This window comes from Tachysurus fulvidraco, chromosome 20 (assembly GCF_022655615.1).
Source record: "Tachysurus fulvidraco isolate hzauxx_2018 chromosome 20, HZAU_PFXX_2.0, whole genome shotgun sequence".
NCBI classification, from domain to species: domain Eukaryota; kingdom Metazoa; phylum Chordata; class Actinopteri; order Siluriformes; family Bagridae; genus Tachysurus; species Tachysurus fulvidraco.
In genome coordinates, this window is record NC_062537.1 from 16,981,631 (window position 1) to 17,001,651 (window position 20,021).

The 20,021-nt window shown below is 34.6% G+C and overlaps 1 protein-coding gene across 6 annotated transcripts; it reads left to right on the top strand.

Moving 5' to 3' along the window:
- The first annotated feature begins 1,549 nt into the window (after positions 1–1,549).
- Positions 1,550–17,704, top strand: LOC113660905 (adhesion G protein-coupled receptor F5-like). Of its 6 annotated transcripts, none has more exons than XM_027174769.2 (23): positions 1,550–1,613; positions 3,012–3,074; positions 4,934–5,028; positions 5,404–5,452; positions 5,566–5,715; positions 6,927–7,097; positions 7,670–7,885; positions 8,129–8,278; positions 8,732–8,902; positions 9,532–10,452; positions 10,634–10,743; positions 10,890–10,954; positions 11,266–11,402; positions 12,426–12,611; positions 12,767–12,967; positions 13,181–13,327; positions 14,039–14,217; positions 14,316–14,486; positions 14,714–16,063; positions 16,198–16,239; positions 16,324–16,383; positions 16,502–16,565; positions 17,074–17,704. In XM_027174769.2, exons 2-23 carry the CDS (start codon positions 3,062–3,064, stop codon positions 17,154–17,156), a joined length of 4,731 nt encoding a protein of 1,576 aa, XP_027030570.2. In that variant the 5' UTR covers positions 1,550–1,613; positions 3,012–3,061; the 3' UTR covers positions 17,157–17,704. The 6 variants fall into 6 exon arrangements, with proteins under 6 accessions (XP_027030570.2, XP_047660806.1, XP_027030573.2 ...); XM_047804850.1 differs by having other exon boundaries at positions 7,742–7,885; XM_027174771.2 differs by lacking the exon at positions 1,550–1,613 and having other exon boundaries at positions 5,439–5,452.
- The last annotated feature ends 2,317 nt before the right edge of the window (positions 17,705–20,021 follow it).

Here is a 20,021-nt window from a genome sequence, read left to right on the forward strand (position 1 = left end):
CCATCTGAAAATGAATTTGCTTATGTTAATAGAAAGCATGTGCATTCTATTAATGTGCAAATCATATGTGACTCAATGTTGCTTTTAATATAATTATAATCTGCAGGTGACAGTGGCTACCCCGAGACACTGGCTCCTCACCCCATTTTTAAACCCGCAGAGCGCAGAGGAAACTCATTATAACGAGGTCCACTCCCGTGCCCGTGCAGTTGCAGTATTATAAATGAGACCCCTGAGCAATGTGACCAGTTTTTAAACAAGATCCAACAAACAGACTGGTCCTATAAATATGCAATATAAATGTGAAATCCATTAATGATTAAATGGATTTTATTGAATCAAAATGAAACAATTGTTGCTGAAAAAATGTGATTAGAGTAACTTGCCAGCATTATATGCTTTGTTACACATTTTTTGTTTTATTACATACTGTCATGGCCACCTCAGGTTGGTGTCTAAACTCTTAGTACCTTGAAAGTCCCTAAAATTGCACACGTTTGCATCAATACTGTTAAATACATTTGTTTGAAAATTTACACGGAATGGCTAAAAGGATTAGCATCATACCTCTAAGTGCTTGTTGAATCTCACAATCTAAACACATGGGCATTGATATGAAGAGATGAGGTCGGGGCTTTGTGTAGGCCACTCAAGTGCCACAACAATTCTGGCAAACCATTTCATTGATCTTAAATTGCCTACCAGGGCATTGCCACTGTACGGATCATTAAGATCCAAGACACTGTATATCCTTATCAGATCTGCATAACTGGGGTCATAACTGGCAGGCAACATCATACAAGTATATTCAATACATCAAAAAATGGGAAGTAAACTAGAATTAAAAGGACTAAGGAAAAACAGGAAAATGAAACCAGAAATCAAAGAAAAAAAAAAACTAGGAAAATCACAGAGAACAAACACAAAATACACAATTAAGGCTCACATTGTACAAAGGCAGAAAAAGGCTTCATCTTGAGACACTAACATTACCAATATACACGTTATTCACGAAAGAACTAAAGACAGTTAACAACATTCTTGCATGCTAGATAACAAACGAATCAATGCCAAACCGGGGTGAGGACAATAACCAAAAAGAATCCAGTCGTGACTGTTGTGAAACAATCCAGTCATGACTGTGTAAAAAAAAAAAACATGACAGGAAATAATTATGAACACATCGCACAATGTTATTCATATGGAGATATGACGTGCCTCAAGAGCTGCAGCATGTGCTGGGAATCTGTGACAGTCATGTTGGAACAGGTTTGGGCCTTCAGATAAATGATAATCTTAATGTTACAAAATACATTCTACACAATTCTAGACAATTGCATGCTTTCTAAATTGTAGCATCACTATATAAATGTGATGACCAGTTATCTAGAAAGGTTTTGTAATGTAGTATAATAACCCCTTCAATCAGCCTCATTTAACCATCCATTTGAATTGGATCAAGGAAATAAGACATTACAGTAAATGCTGAGATCAGAAACTGGTCTTGCAAGTATGACTGTGTTTGAGGTGTCAGAAATATTTGCACAACATTAAAAGCTCATACACCATCTGCTCATGCTTAGTGAGATAATCGTGGGCTGGCTATACCCAAGGTAAGATCTCAAACTACAAAAGATTTCATGCTATATTTCATTTTGTGATTTTAGTAAAACAAATCATGCTTTTGCATTTGTATTTAATGACCAATCAACATTATAGTTCAAGGTTTCTGCTTGATAAAAGCTGATATTATTAAAGTGTATTTGTATTCAAGTTTAATTTATTTTATATATTTACTTTTATTGCTTTTTGTCTTGAATTCTGAGCTGAGGAAATTCAGTATGTGTGAAATGCCATATCATGCAATAGCTATTAAAGTGGTATAATCAGCAAAATAATTTACAGACAAAAAAGGAATAAATAAAGGCAACTAATGGAAAGAAATGTGTATTTATCATAGCTGAAGGGAAGAACAATACGATTGCAGATAAACAAACAAGCAAAAATGACACACAAGCATAATCAAGCAAAGGACGGCATATATTAGTTCTGTGTAACAAAGCAAAACCAACTCACCTATCGAGAAGGAAAAAAGCAGCCTCGGCATCTTAAGTAAAGTGAATGGCCGCATATTCACAGATTCCAATTTCCCAAGTCAATAACTCCTGAGCTAAACACTGTTACTGGAAAAATGCGGTTGTATCTGCCTCTCTACATTACTATGATAGAAAAGAGGTGTTATTTGTGTAGAAATCTGTGAATATGCGGCCAACTTCCCACTCCTTCAGATATATATTATAGATTATATATATATGTATATATATATATATATATATATATATATATATATATATATATATATATATATATATATATATATATATATATATATACATATATATATATATGTATATATATCTATGTATATATATATATATATATATATATATATATATATATATATATATATATATATATAAAAGCTCAAAAATGGAATTGAAGTCTTATTTTAAAAACCCATAGCAAAATCACAGCTACTTATCAAAACAACCCCAGTGGTATATCATACTTGCCTGTAACCCATTTTAATTTGGAAAAACACAATATCTGCATTTTTTTCATTACTATATATTTAATACTTTAATAATACACTTAACAATACTTAAACTGCATAACACAGCAACAGTTTAGTGCTCTAACACCTAAACACTAAATGGTTCAGAAAATTACAAAAATCCTAATATTTCTTGGTATAAAATCAGTATAAATTGTTCCTGCAGACTGCTAATTTGAATTCCTATATTGCCTTTAAATTCTCTTATATAATATGGCAGCCATTAATAGTAAAGGAACCAATAATTATGTAAAGTCATATAAGTATGCATACATACTCTTATATTACTTCCTAATACTGTAATTCTATCATAGGTTCATTTCCTGTAAGTAAAACAATTTTACTGCTTTCTGGTGTGGTAAGAATGCGCTCAATATCTCTTTTACTTCACATGTAGATAAATCAAAGTCATAGGTCCAGCTGAAGTCCAAAATCTTCCTTAGCATTATGGGTAGACAAGGTAAGATATAATTTTTTTTTTCTTCCAGCACCTTGTTTACTCCATGTCAAACCTATCACACTGAGGTCTTGCCCAGTCTTAGACTAGTTTTCTGAATATGCATGGAGATGCTGTTGTTAAATATATATTTTTTCAGGATTAAGAAATATATTTGTCTAAACCAGCTTTGCAGCAAGATGGAAGATTTGTAATGTATTTCCTTTAGACACTGTTATATGTTAGACATATTCTATATCTGAACAGTTAATATAGGAATAATTTATAGTCTATAAGATAATTATTTTGTGTAAGGATGAAGTCTCTGTAATGTATAACTGGTCAGTGACTATTTAATCATATGTCTAAACCTATTCCAGTTTATTTAGTAATTACATAACACCATGCGAAACACTAGAGACCAAATAGTTAGCTGAAATGCCAGGCCAATTACTCTCTCTCTCTCTCTCTCTCTCTCTCTCTCTCTCTCTCTCTCTCTCTCTCTCTCTCTCTCTCTCTCTCTCTCTGTGTGTGTGTGTGTTTGTGTGTGTTTATTGTGTTTAGTAATGAGACACATACAACAAAGTATTTCAGATCCTATATAAATATTAAGTCTTACTTGCTTGTTTGTTACCTAACGTATTATTAATTGATTCTAAACCTATTAGTCATTAAATAACACCTTATGAACCTTAATGACCATATAGGTAGTTTACACAATAGGCCCTTATTGCAAGTACAGTTATCATTTTCTCTGTGTTTGTGTCTAATGTGTTTATTAACAATGAGGATACATAGACCAATGTATATCAGCACCTAAAATGAGGTTTCCTACTCAATTTGTATTTACCGCTTATGAAATTTATCTTACCAAGCAGGTTTAAAGATATTTTTTGCCAACTGACTTCTTTGTTATTGCATTCTTCATCACCTACTTGTGCGTGTTCTTCTTATGGGTGAGTGTAGAAGTTAGGACATAACAGCCATAAATAGTTAGTTGTTATTCTTCATTGGGAGGGGAGAGCTTATAAACCAGTTTAACTGTGATGTGGTTGTTCCGCAATTCCTTTTCGAATAGTCAGATGGCTCAGTCTGCAAGGGAATGTCCTTAGAGGATTTTAATAAGATTTAATATGAATATAATCCTATACACCTTTTTTGTTGTTATGGGAAAAAAATCAAATTAAATTTAAAACTTCATCAGCAAAGTCTTAGCAACAAAAGGCAGTAGAATCTTATAAGAATGTGCAAATACAGTTTTATATTAGTGACGTGACATACAGCTAAGTACGGTGAGCCATACTCAGAATTCGAACACACACACACTGTGAACACACACCCAGAGCAGTGGGCAGCCGTTTATACTGGGGTGTCGATGCCTTGCTCAAGGGCACCTCAGTCATGGTATTGCTGGCCCGAGACTTGAACCCACAACCTTAGGGTTAGGAGTCAAAGAGTCTCTAACCATTACGCCATGACTTCCCCCTTATGATTTGTGTAAACTGATGGACTGTTCTTTAGAAGTATTTAGAGTTCTTGATTTCAATATTTATATGAGCAAAGTTACTCATATTTAGAGATGCGTTATGTTTGTGTTTGATTGTTTCATTTTCTGTAAATCACTTGTGTGTAGCTCTATTCTAGTTAAACCATATGGCTGCCATCCTCATTATTCAGTAGCTTAAAAAAGAATTTGATCCAGCAGATCCAGTTGTTTTCTTGCTATTCTTTCTTTAATATATTAGATTTTAATAGGCACGCATGAGCACTAATTATTTAATACATGAATATTTGTGTAAAGTTTATCATAAAATTTCCCTGCAAGATATATATATATATTTTATAATTTTTTTTATAATTTGTGACATTTATATACTTTACAGGAAGAATATCAAAATATGATTTACCAGGAATTGTTGCCATCCTGCTGATTCATATGCACGTGATGCACTCACAAGTGCTCAATGAAATCTCTGAGGTAAAATTTTATTGCTTTTTAGAAACAAAAATAAAGGTAGAATTTTTTCAGACAGCAATAAAAACTCAGGTTGTTACCTCTGAGGGTATATATATATACTTACAGGCACATCCTCCTCAAGGTTTGATGTGTTGTACACTCTGAGATGCTTTTCTGCTCACCACTTTTCTAAAGAGTGCTTTTTTTGAGCTACAGTTCTTTGTAAACTCTATAGATTGTTGTATGTAAAAATCCCATGAGATCAGCCATTTTGGAAATACTGTCTCTGTATACTGTATATTCCCTCATAGGTAAACTGATTTAAGCAAACTGTTATCTGTTATCATTATATAATCATTATGCAACATTACCTAAGCAATAACGTTTAATATTCAGTTTAGTTACCCAATGGAACAAATGCCTCTCTTAAGGAAAACACGAGACGGTAAATAAGAATAAATTTTATGTTTAAAAAGAATTCTCAAAATTAAGTCTGTCTGTTAATTTTTATTTTTATTTTTGTCAGTCAAATAACCAAAATCACATGATTATTTTCAGTGAACACAGGCATAGTAGAATACATTGTGGTCGTTGAGGTGAATGTGACAGAAGTGATTTTATTTGACCAAATCAAATCATCAGCGAATTCCATCACTCCTTTACAAATAGACAACATCACAAACATCAACAGTTTGGACATTACAGCAGGTAAGTTTTTTGTTTTTATTTATTTTTTATTTTAGGAAGGCTGAGGACATAAGTTCTCATATGGTGGACATAAGTTTTCAAGGTCCTAGACTTCGACTGGGCCAGAATGAGACAGTTGTCCGGGTAATTCAGTAAAACTAAAACAGTAAAACTAAGTCCATCTACTTCATAAATGTGCATGGTGAGAGGGTCTGACCAAACAGAAGAACAAAATACTGGTAAGCTGCACCCCCAAAGTAAACCTGAGGGACTTCCTGTGCTCTGGCAGAACGGCTATTTGAAAATATTCATTTTGGAGGTCTATTGTCCCAAACCAGTCCTCAGACCTGATCTGTGATGCAATAAGCTTGAGCATCTTGAACCTGAAAGTCTTCAGAGTACAGAGAAGAAAAAAAAAAAACGCTTGCCAGATTGTCTGTAAGAGGTATAATCCTCATGCTGAACTCTGTAAACAGTGAAACAGTGTGCTGGCAGGTGCTGACAAAACAGGCTATAGATCTGTGCATGGAAATCGAGTAGGGCAGACCCCACTGACACCCAAAGCACCAGAGGATGCTGGGCAGGAAGTAGAGGAAGGACGATCCTAGGAACCCGAGCTTTCGGGCATCAGGATTACTTTTTAGACTTCCTGGTGGAGATGACAGATCTCCAGTCTGGGCCTGGCCACACTCCCCAGCCTCCTTAGCTTTAACAGGTGCCACAACACTCGCCCTTCTCTCCGCTCTGAGTGAGCTAGGATTGGTAGTTTTGCAGCTGGAAGATGACCCTGGCTGCTCACTGTAGTGAGCTATAAATCCCCTGAAAACCGCTGACTGGCACTTCACCTCTTGGTGCCTGTCGACGTCAGCACACACTGCACCACCAAAAAGGCCCTTCCAGGAGAAAGTAGCTATTTCTGTCCTTGATCTCTGTTAAATTAAGGTACAGGTGCCTCTCCGTGGAACCTAGCGAAGCCATTGAATGGCCTATGGCATGGGCCGTGTGCTTTATTGCAAAGTCATCCCCATAGTAAAGTAACTGAAAGGATAAGGATGAAATGCCATACTAATTAATCAGTAACTACAACAATAGTTATGATAAGAGATATAATCAACAAAAGATCTTACAGACATGAAAAATGAACAGTTAAAAACATCATGTAAGTTACATCATGTAAGTATATTTAATTATGAATATATATATAGTACTTAACAAATTCTTTTTTTCCCCAGTGTGCCAGCCACTATTCAATGAATCTCAATACCAGTGCACATGCGAGAATCAGTATGTTTGGTCCTACAATAACTGTATTACGTATAACGCCTGTGATAACCTAAATGAAGGAACATGTACCTGTATCAGTGCCATTCCTAGTGATGGACAGGTCTGTGTGCCAAAAACTGGTAAGAAAAGCATTGAAAAGTTCTATGTATTCAAATAATGCCTTTGTTTGTTCTTTCTTACTTTCTTTCATTGCTACAGTATACTGTAGATGCTCATTGATACTCAACGCTATAGATCAATGCTACTTTAGAGTGATAAACATTTACTGAATTTAAGAATTTGAAGTTGTATATGGTGTGTTTGTGTGCGCGCACACACACACATATTGTGTGAAAATGTGTTTGCCCCTCGATTTTTATTTTTTTTTCACGTTTGTCACACTTTAATGTTTCAATTCATCAAACAAATTTAAATATTAGTCAAAGATAACCCAAGTAAACACAACATGCAGTTTTTAAATGAAGGTTTTTATTATTAATGGAAAATAAAATCCAAACCTACATGGCCATTAAAAATCAGGAAAGGGGCAAAAACTTTTTATATGCATATAAAATATATAGAGATATCTACTCATATATCTATTTGATCATCCAACTTCGATATCCTTGAGATTTTATACAAAAAAAAAAGCAAATTTACATTGAAACAATCTACAGTCACAGCTAACACAGCTCTACTCCCACATCCACAGCCAGCACAACTACTGTAACAACAGCTGGCACAACTACTGTAACATCACACAGCACGACTACTGAAACATCAGCCAGCACAACTACTGTAACAACAGCTGGCACAACTACTGTAACATCACCCAACACGACTACTGTAACATCACCCAGCACGACTACTGAAACATCAGCCAGCACAACTACAACCACCACAGCATCTATTACGACCCAAGCCCAAAGTACGATTTTAAGTGTTCTTCCTTTTCCATGTTATTTTTGCCTTTGACCAAAAACAGTTTATGACACTGATTTATGCTTTGATAAAAGCTGTTTTTTAACTACTATATACATATTAAGGAAAACATGAAACGGTAAATAAGAATAAATTTTATGTTTAAAAAGAATTCTCAAAATTATGTCTGTCTGTTTTTTTATTTTTATTTTTGTCAGTCAAATAACCAAAATCACATCATTATTTTCAGTGAACACAAGCTTAATAGAATACATTGTGGTCGTTGAGGTGAATGTGACAGAAGTGATTTTATTTGACCAAATCAAATCATCAGCGAATTCCATCACTCCTTTACAAATAGACTATATCACAAACATCAACAGTTTGGACATTACAGCAGGTAAGTTTTCTGTTTTTATTTATTTTGTATTTTAGGAAGTCTGAGGACATAAGTTCTCATGTGGTGGACATAAGTTCTCAAGGTCCTAGACTTTGACTGGGACCACCGAAAAGGCCATTCCAGGAGAAAGGAGCTATTGCTGTCCTTGATCTCTGTTAAATTAAGGTACAGTTGCCTCTCCGTGGAACCTAGCAAAGCCATTGAAGGGCCTATGGCATGGGCCGTGTGCTTTATTTCCCCGCAGTAAAATAACTGAAAAGATAAGGATGAAATGCCATACTAATTAATCAGTAACTACAACAATAGTTATGATAAGAGATGTAATCAACAACAGCACTTGCAGACATGAAAAATGAACAGTTAAAAACATCATGTAAGTTACAGCATGTAAGCATATTTAATTATGAATATATATAGTAATTAACAAACTATATATAATTCTTTTTTCCCCAGTGTGCCAGCCACTATTCAATGAATCTCAATACCAGTGCATGTGTGAGAATCAGTATGTTTGGTCCTACAATAACTGTATTACGTATAACGCCTGTGATAACCTAAATGAAGGAACATGTACCTGTATCAGTGCCATTCCCAGTGATGGACAGGTCTGTGTGCCAAAAACTGGTAAGAAAGGCATTGAAAAGTTCTATGAATTCAAATAATGCCTTTGTTTGTTCTTTCTTTCTTACTTTCTTTCTTTCAAAGCTATAAACTCATTGCTATAGATGCTCATTGATACTCATTGCTCAACACTATAGATCAATGCTACTTTAGAGTGATAAACATTTACTTAATTTAAGAATTTGAAGTTGTATATGGTGTGTTTGTGCACACACACACACACACACACACACACACACACACACACACACACACACACACACACACACACACACAGTATATACTGTACAGTTCCTGATTTTTTATTTTTTTGCACGTTTGTCACACTTTAATGTTTCAAATCATCTAACAATTTTAAATATTAGTCAAAGATAGCCCAAGTAAACACAACATGCAGTTTTTAAATGAAGGTTTTTGTTATTAAGGGAAAACAAAATCCAAACCTACATGGCCATTAAAAATCAGGAAGGGGCAAACACTTTTTATATGCATATAAAATATATAGAGATATCTACTCATATATCTATTTGATCATCCAACTTCGATATCCTTGAGATTTTATACCAAAAAGCAAATTTACATTGAAACAATCTACAGTCACAGCTAACACAGCTCTACTCCCACATCCACAGCCAGCACAACTCCTGTAACAACAGCTGGCACAACTACTGTAACATCAGCCGGCACAACTCCTGTAACAACAGCTGGCACAACTACTGTAACATCAGCCAGCACAACTACTGAAACATCACCCAGCACAACTACTGTAACATCACCCAGCACATCTACTGAAACATCACCCAACACGACTACTGTAACATCACCCAGTACATCTACTGAAACTTCACCCAACACGACTACTGTAACATCACCCAACACGACTACTGTAACATCACCCAGCACATCTACTGAAACTTCACCCAACACGACTACTGTAACATCACCCAGCACATCTACTGAAACTTCACCCAACACGACTACTGTAACATCACCCAGCACGACTACTGTAACATCACCCAACACGACTACTGTAACTTCACCCAACACGACTACTGTAACATCACCCAGCACATCTACTGAAACTTCACCCAACACGACTACTGTAACATCACCCAGCACGACTACTGTAACATCACCCAACACGACTACTGTAACATCACCCAACACGACTACTGTAACATCACCCAACACGACTACTGTAACATCACCCAGCACATCTATTGTAACATCACCCAACACGACTACTGTAACATCACCCAACACGACTACTGTAACATCACCCAGCACGACTACTGTAACATCACCCAACACGACTACTGTAACATCACCCAGCACATCTACTGTAACATCACCCAACACGACTACTGTAACATCACCCAACACGACTACTGTAACATCACCCAGCACGACTACTGTAACATCACCCAACACGACTACTGTAACATCACCCAACACGACTACTGTAACATCACCCAGCACGACTACTGTAACATCACCCAGCACGACTACTGTAACATCACCCAGCACGACTACACCCCCCACGATTACCCCAAGTATGATTTTAAGCCTTTTTCCTTTTCCATTTTATTTTTTTTTTGCCTTTGACCAAAAACAGTCTATGACACTGCTTTGTTAAACGCTGTTTTTTAACTACTGTGTTATGCAATTACTGTGATTTTTTTTCACCATATTATATTATCTGTTGAATTTTTCATTATTGTTATTTCTTTCAAGGGCCCAGAGTACTAAGCCTCTCATTGAAACTAAATCAAGATTTTGAGTCTGAACTCAACAGTAAAGATAGTCCATTATATCAAACATATAAAAATAAAATTCAGAGTTCAGTAAGTATTACACAATATATTATTTTATAATATTTCATGATTTAATTTATATTATTATTACTCAGTAGTAATGATGTTATTGATTAGTACACAGTACATTCAGTTTTACTTTAAACTATATTACACTCTGGACCTTTTACACTCAGATTGAACAAAGCTACACAAAGGTACTTGGCTATCTGCCCAACTCTGCAACAGTGACTGGTTTCAGGTGATAATATTTATTGTAATCTAATATAATTATGCTTTAGCTCTGTTCATCATCTCCTCTGTTAAAAACGTTATTAAATAATTGTCGTTAATTAACCAAATGAATTAATTTAGTATTAAAAGTGGTGAATATTAATTAACTGACATTATTTTCATAATGAATTACATATTGATCAATCAATTCAATATTCAATAGTAGTAGTAATATTAATATTACTTCTTCTTCTACCAACATACAGTTATTGGAATAATCTAGCATATATTCTATATTTTTTGTTGATCTAAAATTGTTCTGTGATGTGTTTTAAACAGACCTGGCAGTGTGATTGCAGACTTCAGTATTACCTCAACAACTAACAACATTGACTTGGCTTCAGCAAACCAACAGCTTGTTTCCAATCTCATTAGTAGTGGATTCAATGTTTCTGGCGATTTACTTAGTCAAAGTGGTGAGTGGACAAAGGAGTCATTTTTATTATTACTATTATTAGTATTATTATAATACTTTAAAACTAGAGAGTAAAGAACAGAAGCATATTTATCTTTAATCTTTACATCAGTTTTATTTAGTAACTATTTTCAGCACTGTTACGACCTTTTAAAAAGTTGTCTAGTGTAAGGAGTAACATTTATGGTTGTGGTATTTTTGTGGGTGTAGTAAGCAAAAAGAAAAATGCAGGGACAAGAAATAACCATGAAATGTGTGTTTTGTAATATCCAGGTGAAAAAGGAGATAAATTGACAATTCTAACAAAATATAAAAAAATATTAACCCAAGAGAAAATGAGACGTTAGTGATGCCAAAGTAAATAAAGAAAAATAACAAAACCAATACTAACTGTTTTAAACCTCTAACCTAACTAAGGAAAATAAACAAGAAAAGAAAGTCTTCAGCTCCCTATACTTCCCTACTCTAAGCTATTAAACAAAAACATACAGGGTGTGGTGAACACCTCTTACCTAATGTATTTAACACCGAGTTACCAAAGTGTGGTATGATGGAAGTCACGCAACATCTTACCTGTCCCACTCACTCTGGTATAACAAAATAAACAAAAGGAGCAAAAGCTCCTAAGACTGAGAGAGGAAACACGACACCAATGTTAAGGTAAAAGTGCAAGGTCTTTTTTGCTTGTTTTCCTGGCTTTTTTTATATCTGCCAGCTGAAGTTCATTGTCAGCGGATAGGTCAAAGCCAAATGATGATTGACGTCTCCCCGAGCCAATCAGTAGTCACAGAAGGTTCTAAGAGGGTGAGAGATGAGAGAGAGAGAGAGAGAGAGAGAGAGAGAGACACTCCCACAAAACATTCTTAGGGACGTAACAAGCACTTATAATTGTTTAGTTACTTAGTTGTTTAGATACTTTTAGTTATTAATTTTATTTTTGAACATGTCTGCAGTATTAATGATATAAATGTAAAAGGGGGAACGGCAAACAACAACATCAACAATGCATAATTCTTTGTTACAGTTGAAGGAAATCTAACTAACATCAAAGGAAACATATATCCTGGGACAGATCTCAAACTGACATGTAATCCTCCAGAGATAAATGGTATAAAATGGATCCTGAAGGGGATTCAGTTACAGCAGTCAGACAAGTATGTGATTAATAATGCTGAACTCACTGTAAAGAATGCCGGTCCCACTGACAGTGGTAAGTCTGAAGGATTTCTGTTATACTAACATCTTACAATGATCAGATTATTTTCTATATTTCTCTTTCATACTACTACTATAATAATAATAATAATAATAATAATAATAATAATAATAATAATAATAATAATAATAATCTATTTTGTTTTTTAGGTCAATATTCATGCATAACGACAATAAACTCTCTGCCCTATATAATCTGGCAAAGCATTACAATTCAGTTGTACCCCAATATTCTAATGGCCAGTAACAAAATTGTACAATGTGAGGATACAACAGTCTCATTGCAGTGTTGTGTTCAGGGTGTATATAAGGTGCAATGGACTGACACTACAACCTGCTCAAGTTTAACAGGTCATACACACACAAAACATCCCATAAAATCTATGTGATGTGGTCATGAATACTAGTATAACTGAAAATGTAGACCAAACATAAATAAGGAAAAAAGCAACACATTACTACAAACAAATATTTAGACCATGGTTAGAGAATGACATACTATTTAAGAGAAGCTAATTACATTTTGAAGAAAGCTTAACCATTTGTGTTGCACTTTCTCACCAGGAACCTGCATCACATGTAACTATATAATTGACAAACAGGGTTGTCAGAATGGTGTGCAAACAAAACAGTTCAAATGCCAACTAACACAACCTATCAGTGATAGTAGTTACAATTCAAAGACCATTGATATACAAGTAAAAAACCAAGGTGAGTAATGATTTATTTTTAAAATTACATTGTCCCCCAAAATTTTAAGAAACCTAGGAGCATCAGGTAGTAATCTACATACTGTATCTTCAATCACATACTGTTATCATTAGGAAAAACATAAATACAAAAGAAAAATGCATTAATACTAATTATTGTTAATAACTCAACTCATATATCAACTCATATTTTCCAAATGTTTCTTAAACAAATGAATGAATCAAACATAGAAGTTACCTGATTTATAAAAATCTAAGATTAGTGATTACCTTAACAGGATGTAAAAGTGTATTAAATTCGAACAGTGTAAAAACATTCAATTTTGATATAAACTTTATCCTTAGACAGTTGAGTGTAATATAAATTTTATCTTTAAATTTGCCCAAGTAATTTCCAAACATGATCTTTACAATAAATATAAAATCTTAGAAAATGAAGATCTCATTCTGGATTATTATATAAAATCAATCAAATTTCAAGATATAATAAATTAAAATCTCCAAAACCACACAAACCCTGGCAGCACTACACACTTTATTAAAACAATAAATGCTAGAGTCTAACTGTATAATTACTTTGAACTGGTGTCAAATGGACTTTGGATACCCACTATTTATTTTTTGTAGTCATTGGACATTGTTTTGCCCAACAATCTGCAAATACAAAAATGTTCTTATATTTAATTATTTAATTATTTATTTTTTTATACAGAATTTAGCTGTTCTGGTGATTTGGTATTTGGAGCTGGAAATGAGGGAGCAATCCAAACTGCTATCTGTGATGGAAACCTGGTTGGCTATAAAGTAGCTCGATGTATTTTAAAAAAGTGGACCATTATAGAAGACAACTGTGTTCTGATTGAAATTCAAAATTTAAAAAATGAAGCTCAGGCAATTATTTTCTTTTCTTGCTTTCATGAAAGATAATAAAAAAAATAATCTTAGTATGATTTCTGTTTGCTTTTTCATAACAGTTTGTGTTTCTGTAGACTTTACAGCAAGCAGCTATCCCGCAGTTTATGGCCATCCTCAGTAGTAATGCTACATCACAGGCTGAAAACATCATTGACTCTGCAGCAACAATAACAACAATTGTAGATATTCTAACTATCGTTTCAGGTCTCTCACAAACAACTGTAGTCAGTCAAACCACCATGACGGTAAGAAAACTCACCGTTTTACAAGATAAGAAGTTTATTTGCTTTTTGAGGTATAATAATTGGTAATAGCTTTAATCTATGCTACTGCATTTTATATTATTTAGTAATTTTATCAGAAAGAATCAAAACAGCCATTTCTGCTTTATTATTAATTAGTGATTAAATATTTCTAATGACAAATTAGATTGCTCAGATTTGCTTTGTTTAATAAATATTTCACTTTCAAGGATTTCATAAAAACAGCCGAGGCCATTGGAACAGATGGTACATCAGGCACTTGGGAGCAAATAAACAATAACAGTGCAACAAGTAACACCAGTAATTTACTTCTGCATGCTACTGAGAACATTGCACGCAAACTCCCAGATGGCACATCAATAATAACAAATTTTACTTCTCTTGAAAAAAAATCCATTACTGCCCCCTTTAATAAAACATTTGGAAAAAATCTCACTACGAATATATATATTCCTGTGAATGAGGCCAAGACGTCCCTCACCGTCATAATCTCTTCGGCTTTTAACAACATCTTACCTGTTCGAAATTTGACCAACAATAACAGCAGTCAGACTGGCACCATGATCAATGGAGACGTAGCTGTGATTGAGACAAACTCAACAATTAACAACATCTCTCTCTCTTTTGATGTCATAAATACTACATTGGGAAATCCTCAGTGTGTATTCTGGAACTTTAATCTTCTGAATGGTGTTGGTGGATGGGACTCGACTGGATGTCAATTAAAGCTATTAGGGAATGAAAATAAAAGATACACATGTGAGTGCAATCACACAACCTCTTTTTCAATCCTGATGTCACCATTTACGCTGGATAAAGACCAATCCATAATCTTAGACTATATAACCTACATTGGTGTTGGCATTTCAATGGCTAGCTTGGTTTTGTGCCTCATCATTGAAATCATCATATGGAAATCAGTGACACGAAATGACACATCCTACATGCGCCATGTCTCCATAGTCAACATCGCTGTGTCACTCCTGATTGCGAACATTTGCTTCATCATTGGCGCAGCTGTTGTTAAACAAGAGGGTCCCTGCAGTACAGCGACATTCTTCATGCACTTCTTTTATCTTGCCCTTTTCTTCTGGATGTTTCTGTCTGCACTTTTGCTCCTCTACCGCACCCTCGTGGTCTTTTCCAGAATGACCAGAGGAGCAATGATGGCCATAGGCTTCACTGTCGGCTATGGAGCCCCGTTAATCATAGCTGTCATTACTGTGGCATCTACAGCTGGAGGCAAAGGATACATTCAACAAGGTTACAATTGTTGGCTGAACTGGAATAAAACAAAGGCACTCCTGGCATTTGTGATTCCTGCTCTGACGATTGTAGCTATAAACCTCCTGGTGCTTATTGTGGTTCTGTGTAAGATGTTGAGGAGAGGAGTTAATGCTTCTGTTCAGCCAGATGAGAAACATCCCCTAGCTGTCATTGCTAGATGTGTGGCGATTTTAACACCTCTTTTTGGTCTAACGTGGGGATTCGGCATTGGGACCTTGGTGTCACCAAATTTTGGGATTCATGTAGTGTTCGCATTCCTTAATTCACTGCAGGTACTAATGTTACGTTAATCTAATTTTGACTGTAATTCTCATTGCAAAAACTTAATTTACTATATATTAATATTAATGCATATATAGTTTTCTAAGTAATATAGTAAATAGTAAACATTTTTGTCTCTTTCAAGGGTTTCTTTATTTTGCTCTTTGGAATATTACTGGACAGTAAGGTAGGTGTGATCTAAGACCATGAAACTCTCCACACAGAAACAATAGAAATAATGTTTTAATATTAATTTCTTTTGTGGTTGCAGGTTCGAGAAGCATTGGCAGGAAAGTTTTCACTGAGGAACCTAAGTTCTGGCCAGACTAGGGTAAATATAGTTGTTGTATATGCTACTGTAGTTCTTTAAAAAAAAAAAAAAACATCACCCGTAATTAAAATGATTTCCATTTAAAATGAAGTCCATGACGGATATGTCTGAATTACAGAGTACGAGTGCAGGACCAACGTCCTCAAGTGGATTTCCTTTCATGCAGTGGTTAAGGCAAAGAAGTAAGTAACTGAATTTTAATCAATAAGGCTGTTTGATCATATTATATATGACTAGCTGATTTTTTCCATTGTAATGTTCCTTTGTACACAAAAAGTCTGTGAAGTAAAGTCTCAGGTTTATAGTAAAACAAGTAATAGAATAACCACTTTTTCTACATGTGCTATACACACAGATCTTCTATTTGAAGGTTTCTGTTATGTAAAAAAATGAAAACAAGATAAATATATTTTCTCATCTTGCCATCATTCCCCATTTCTCTTCTCCAATTAATTAATTAATATTCCTATGAGTATTGCTTTTGATATTACAGATAAACTTCAATGACTTCAATTTGACTGCATCAAATTATTTCACTTTTGTCATCTAATTCCTCATTTTAACACTATAATAATGTTTAGTTTTTGCTCTCTTATGTGTTGTATCTATGTAGCTTTATCATGCAACAAGTATGTTAGCATTGTCCTGATTTGTGAATAGCGTTGCCACTAATATTTTGGTCTTTGGCAGATGTCTACAATGTACAAGCAGCGGCAAACAGCGGCAATATGGCTTCAACTTCAAACAACTCATATGCACCCATCAACACTTAAGGCAGTAGACCCTTATTATAAAGATTTGTTTAATTGCTAACATTATATACAGTAGTACATATACAGGCATAAATGAAAAGCCTTTTATTGTTTTAACAAAGGAAAAAATATAAATAAATAATAAATTAACATAAATTCATCATTCTAAAGTACACTTTTCAAAATTATTTCTCCTGAAGCTCAATGGATTTAAACAAATTTTGTATTGCTTAAATTAAAAAAAAATCTGTATAATTTATCTGTATATTTTAGGTATTCTGTTTGTTTTCCCATTTTATTAAATCAATGTATAATTTTATTAAATATTGCTATATTCCCAAGGATAACATTTATATATATAAAAAAACAGTTCCATTAACAATAAATAAATAAATAAATATTACATTATGTAATACTGCATGTTATTCTCTCACCACTAAGTATGGATTAGAGATTATAATAATTGATATGGTCTTTGGTAGTTAATCAAGTTTTTTTTCAGGTTGGTTAGAAAGTATTTACATGTTTCCATTTTTTATTTTTAAATAAATGTAAATTACTTTACACAACATGATTACCTTCTCTCATTTTATATATAAAGATTATTTTTGTTTTTTTCTGAGCTGAACCTGACATGCCCACATGAAGGTGTCACAGCTTCAGACGAGTGAGAGGCATTACATAATGTCAGATATGGGTCGCTCCAATGAAACAAAAACCCAGACCCATATTCGGGGATAGGGAGGGAGGGTAATTAGCAAGACATGTAACAGGCAGTGATGGGAGAAATGAAGCATTTCAAAAGCCTTGAATCAATTTCGGCAAATGATTCACTGATTCAAAACTTTCGAAACACCACATGCTAGCGACTGCTGCTGGTTAAAAAAATGTAAAGTCAAAAAGATCTAAGCCCAAACATAATGGCACCTTTTACAAACACAAAACAGAGCAGAGCTGGGGCCTGTTTCAGAAAGGTGGTTCAACCAACTCTGAGTTTAAACTTGAACTCTGAGTTGATTTACCCTGAGCTGGGAAACTCTGAGTTCTTGGTTTCAAAACAGCTGAAATTAGTTAGTTTTATCAACTATCAAAGTGACTGACTCTGAGTTAAGCCTGTGCACTACAACTAAAAAAGCCATTATCAATGGAACGCAGATCTAATGAGTCACCATGGCAGCAGCGTCAGACAAAAGAAAGTCTGCATATTTCTCACCAGCAGAACTGGAAGTACTTATGCAAGCATATGGAGAATTTGAACACTCACTCTCTCACTCACTCATTTTCTACCGCTTATCCGAACTACCTCGGGTCATGGGGAGCCTGTGCCTATCTCAGGCGTCATCGGCATCAAGGCAGGATACACCCTGGATGGATTGACAACCCATCGCAGGGCACACACACTCTCATTCACTCACACACTCACTCACACACTACGGACAATTTTCCAGAGATGTCAATCAATGCATGTCTTTGGACCGGGGGAGGAAACCGGAGTACCTGGAGGAAACCCCCGAGGCACGGGGAGAACATGCAAACTCCGCACAAACAAGGCGGAGGCGGGAATCAAACCCTGACCCTGGAGGTGTGAGGCTAACGTGCTAACCACTAAGCCACCATGTCCCCCAGAATTTGAACACGTATTTAAAAAAAAAAAAAAAGCAACACTGCTGTATAAAACAATAGTGGATTTAATATCAAATTTTTAAAAGGTGTATTAAATATATCATTTATATATATATATATATATATATATATATATATATATATTTATATATATATATATATATATATATATAATATTTTTAATATATATATATTAAAATATACCTTAATGTATATTTTTTATGTAAACTTCTCCCTCTAGTTACACACTTTGTTCAATTCAAGGATAATTCATGCAATTGTATATTGTTTATTTGAAAGCATTAGAAAGCCAGTTTCTTGTCTCTCCTTATTGTTCAAGTGGTTGAGGTTGATTTGGGATTTAGAAAGTAATTAATAAGTAAGTAGACCAAATTAATAAGTAGACCAATACTTTCTAGAGATATTAAGTATTACATTAATCTAATTAGACTTGTTGAAGGTATAATTTGTAGTTAGTAATTAAGAACTATTTAAGAGTAAATTCCCAACTGTTATAATATCAGAGGTGAAACCGGAAGAACAGTATTTTATTTTATCAGGAAACAACATACAAATTGTCAGAAAGCACTTAAGAGTGAGGCACACCATCCTGACTGCTCTGCAAACGGTAGCCTTACTAATGTGTTCTGCATCCCTGATGTTATACGCAAAACTACCATTTGCAAAGAAATATAAGGCAATGCAAAGCTTGGATGTAAGAGCACGGCCACGATGGCTGATGTAAGGATGGATGTATCTTATTGACTCTAAAGAAAAACGGTACCGCTCAAATAAAAATTAAAACTCTGGGCCTCAAAATCCTCTCCCGATGTAAATGTAACTCCCTACGAATTAATACAGCCTCTTCATCTACAGGATCGTCCATAAAAGGACATTTCACTCCCTTAGATACTCTTTCGTTCCCTTAGATACTCTCTGTGTAACTGAAATGTGTTAATGACATCTTTTTGACTCTGGACAGAGGGGAAAATTCTGTTTCGATTCTTCTAGGTCTCAGTGCTACATTCGATATGGTGGACCACGATATTTAATCCAACGTCTGGAATCTTGGGTTGGCCTAAAGGGGAATGTCTTAAAGTGGTTTAAATCTTATCTTAGATCTTTTTCGGTGTGTGTAAAAGATGGTATGTTCCTCAAGTCCCTGCTACTGTGTGGGGTTCCTCAGGGATCGATTTTAGCTCGTGTTTTATTCTCTTTATATATGTTACTGTACCTCTTGGGTCGATCTTGCGGAAATACAAC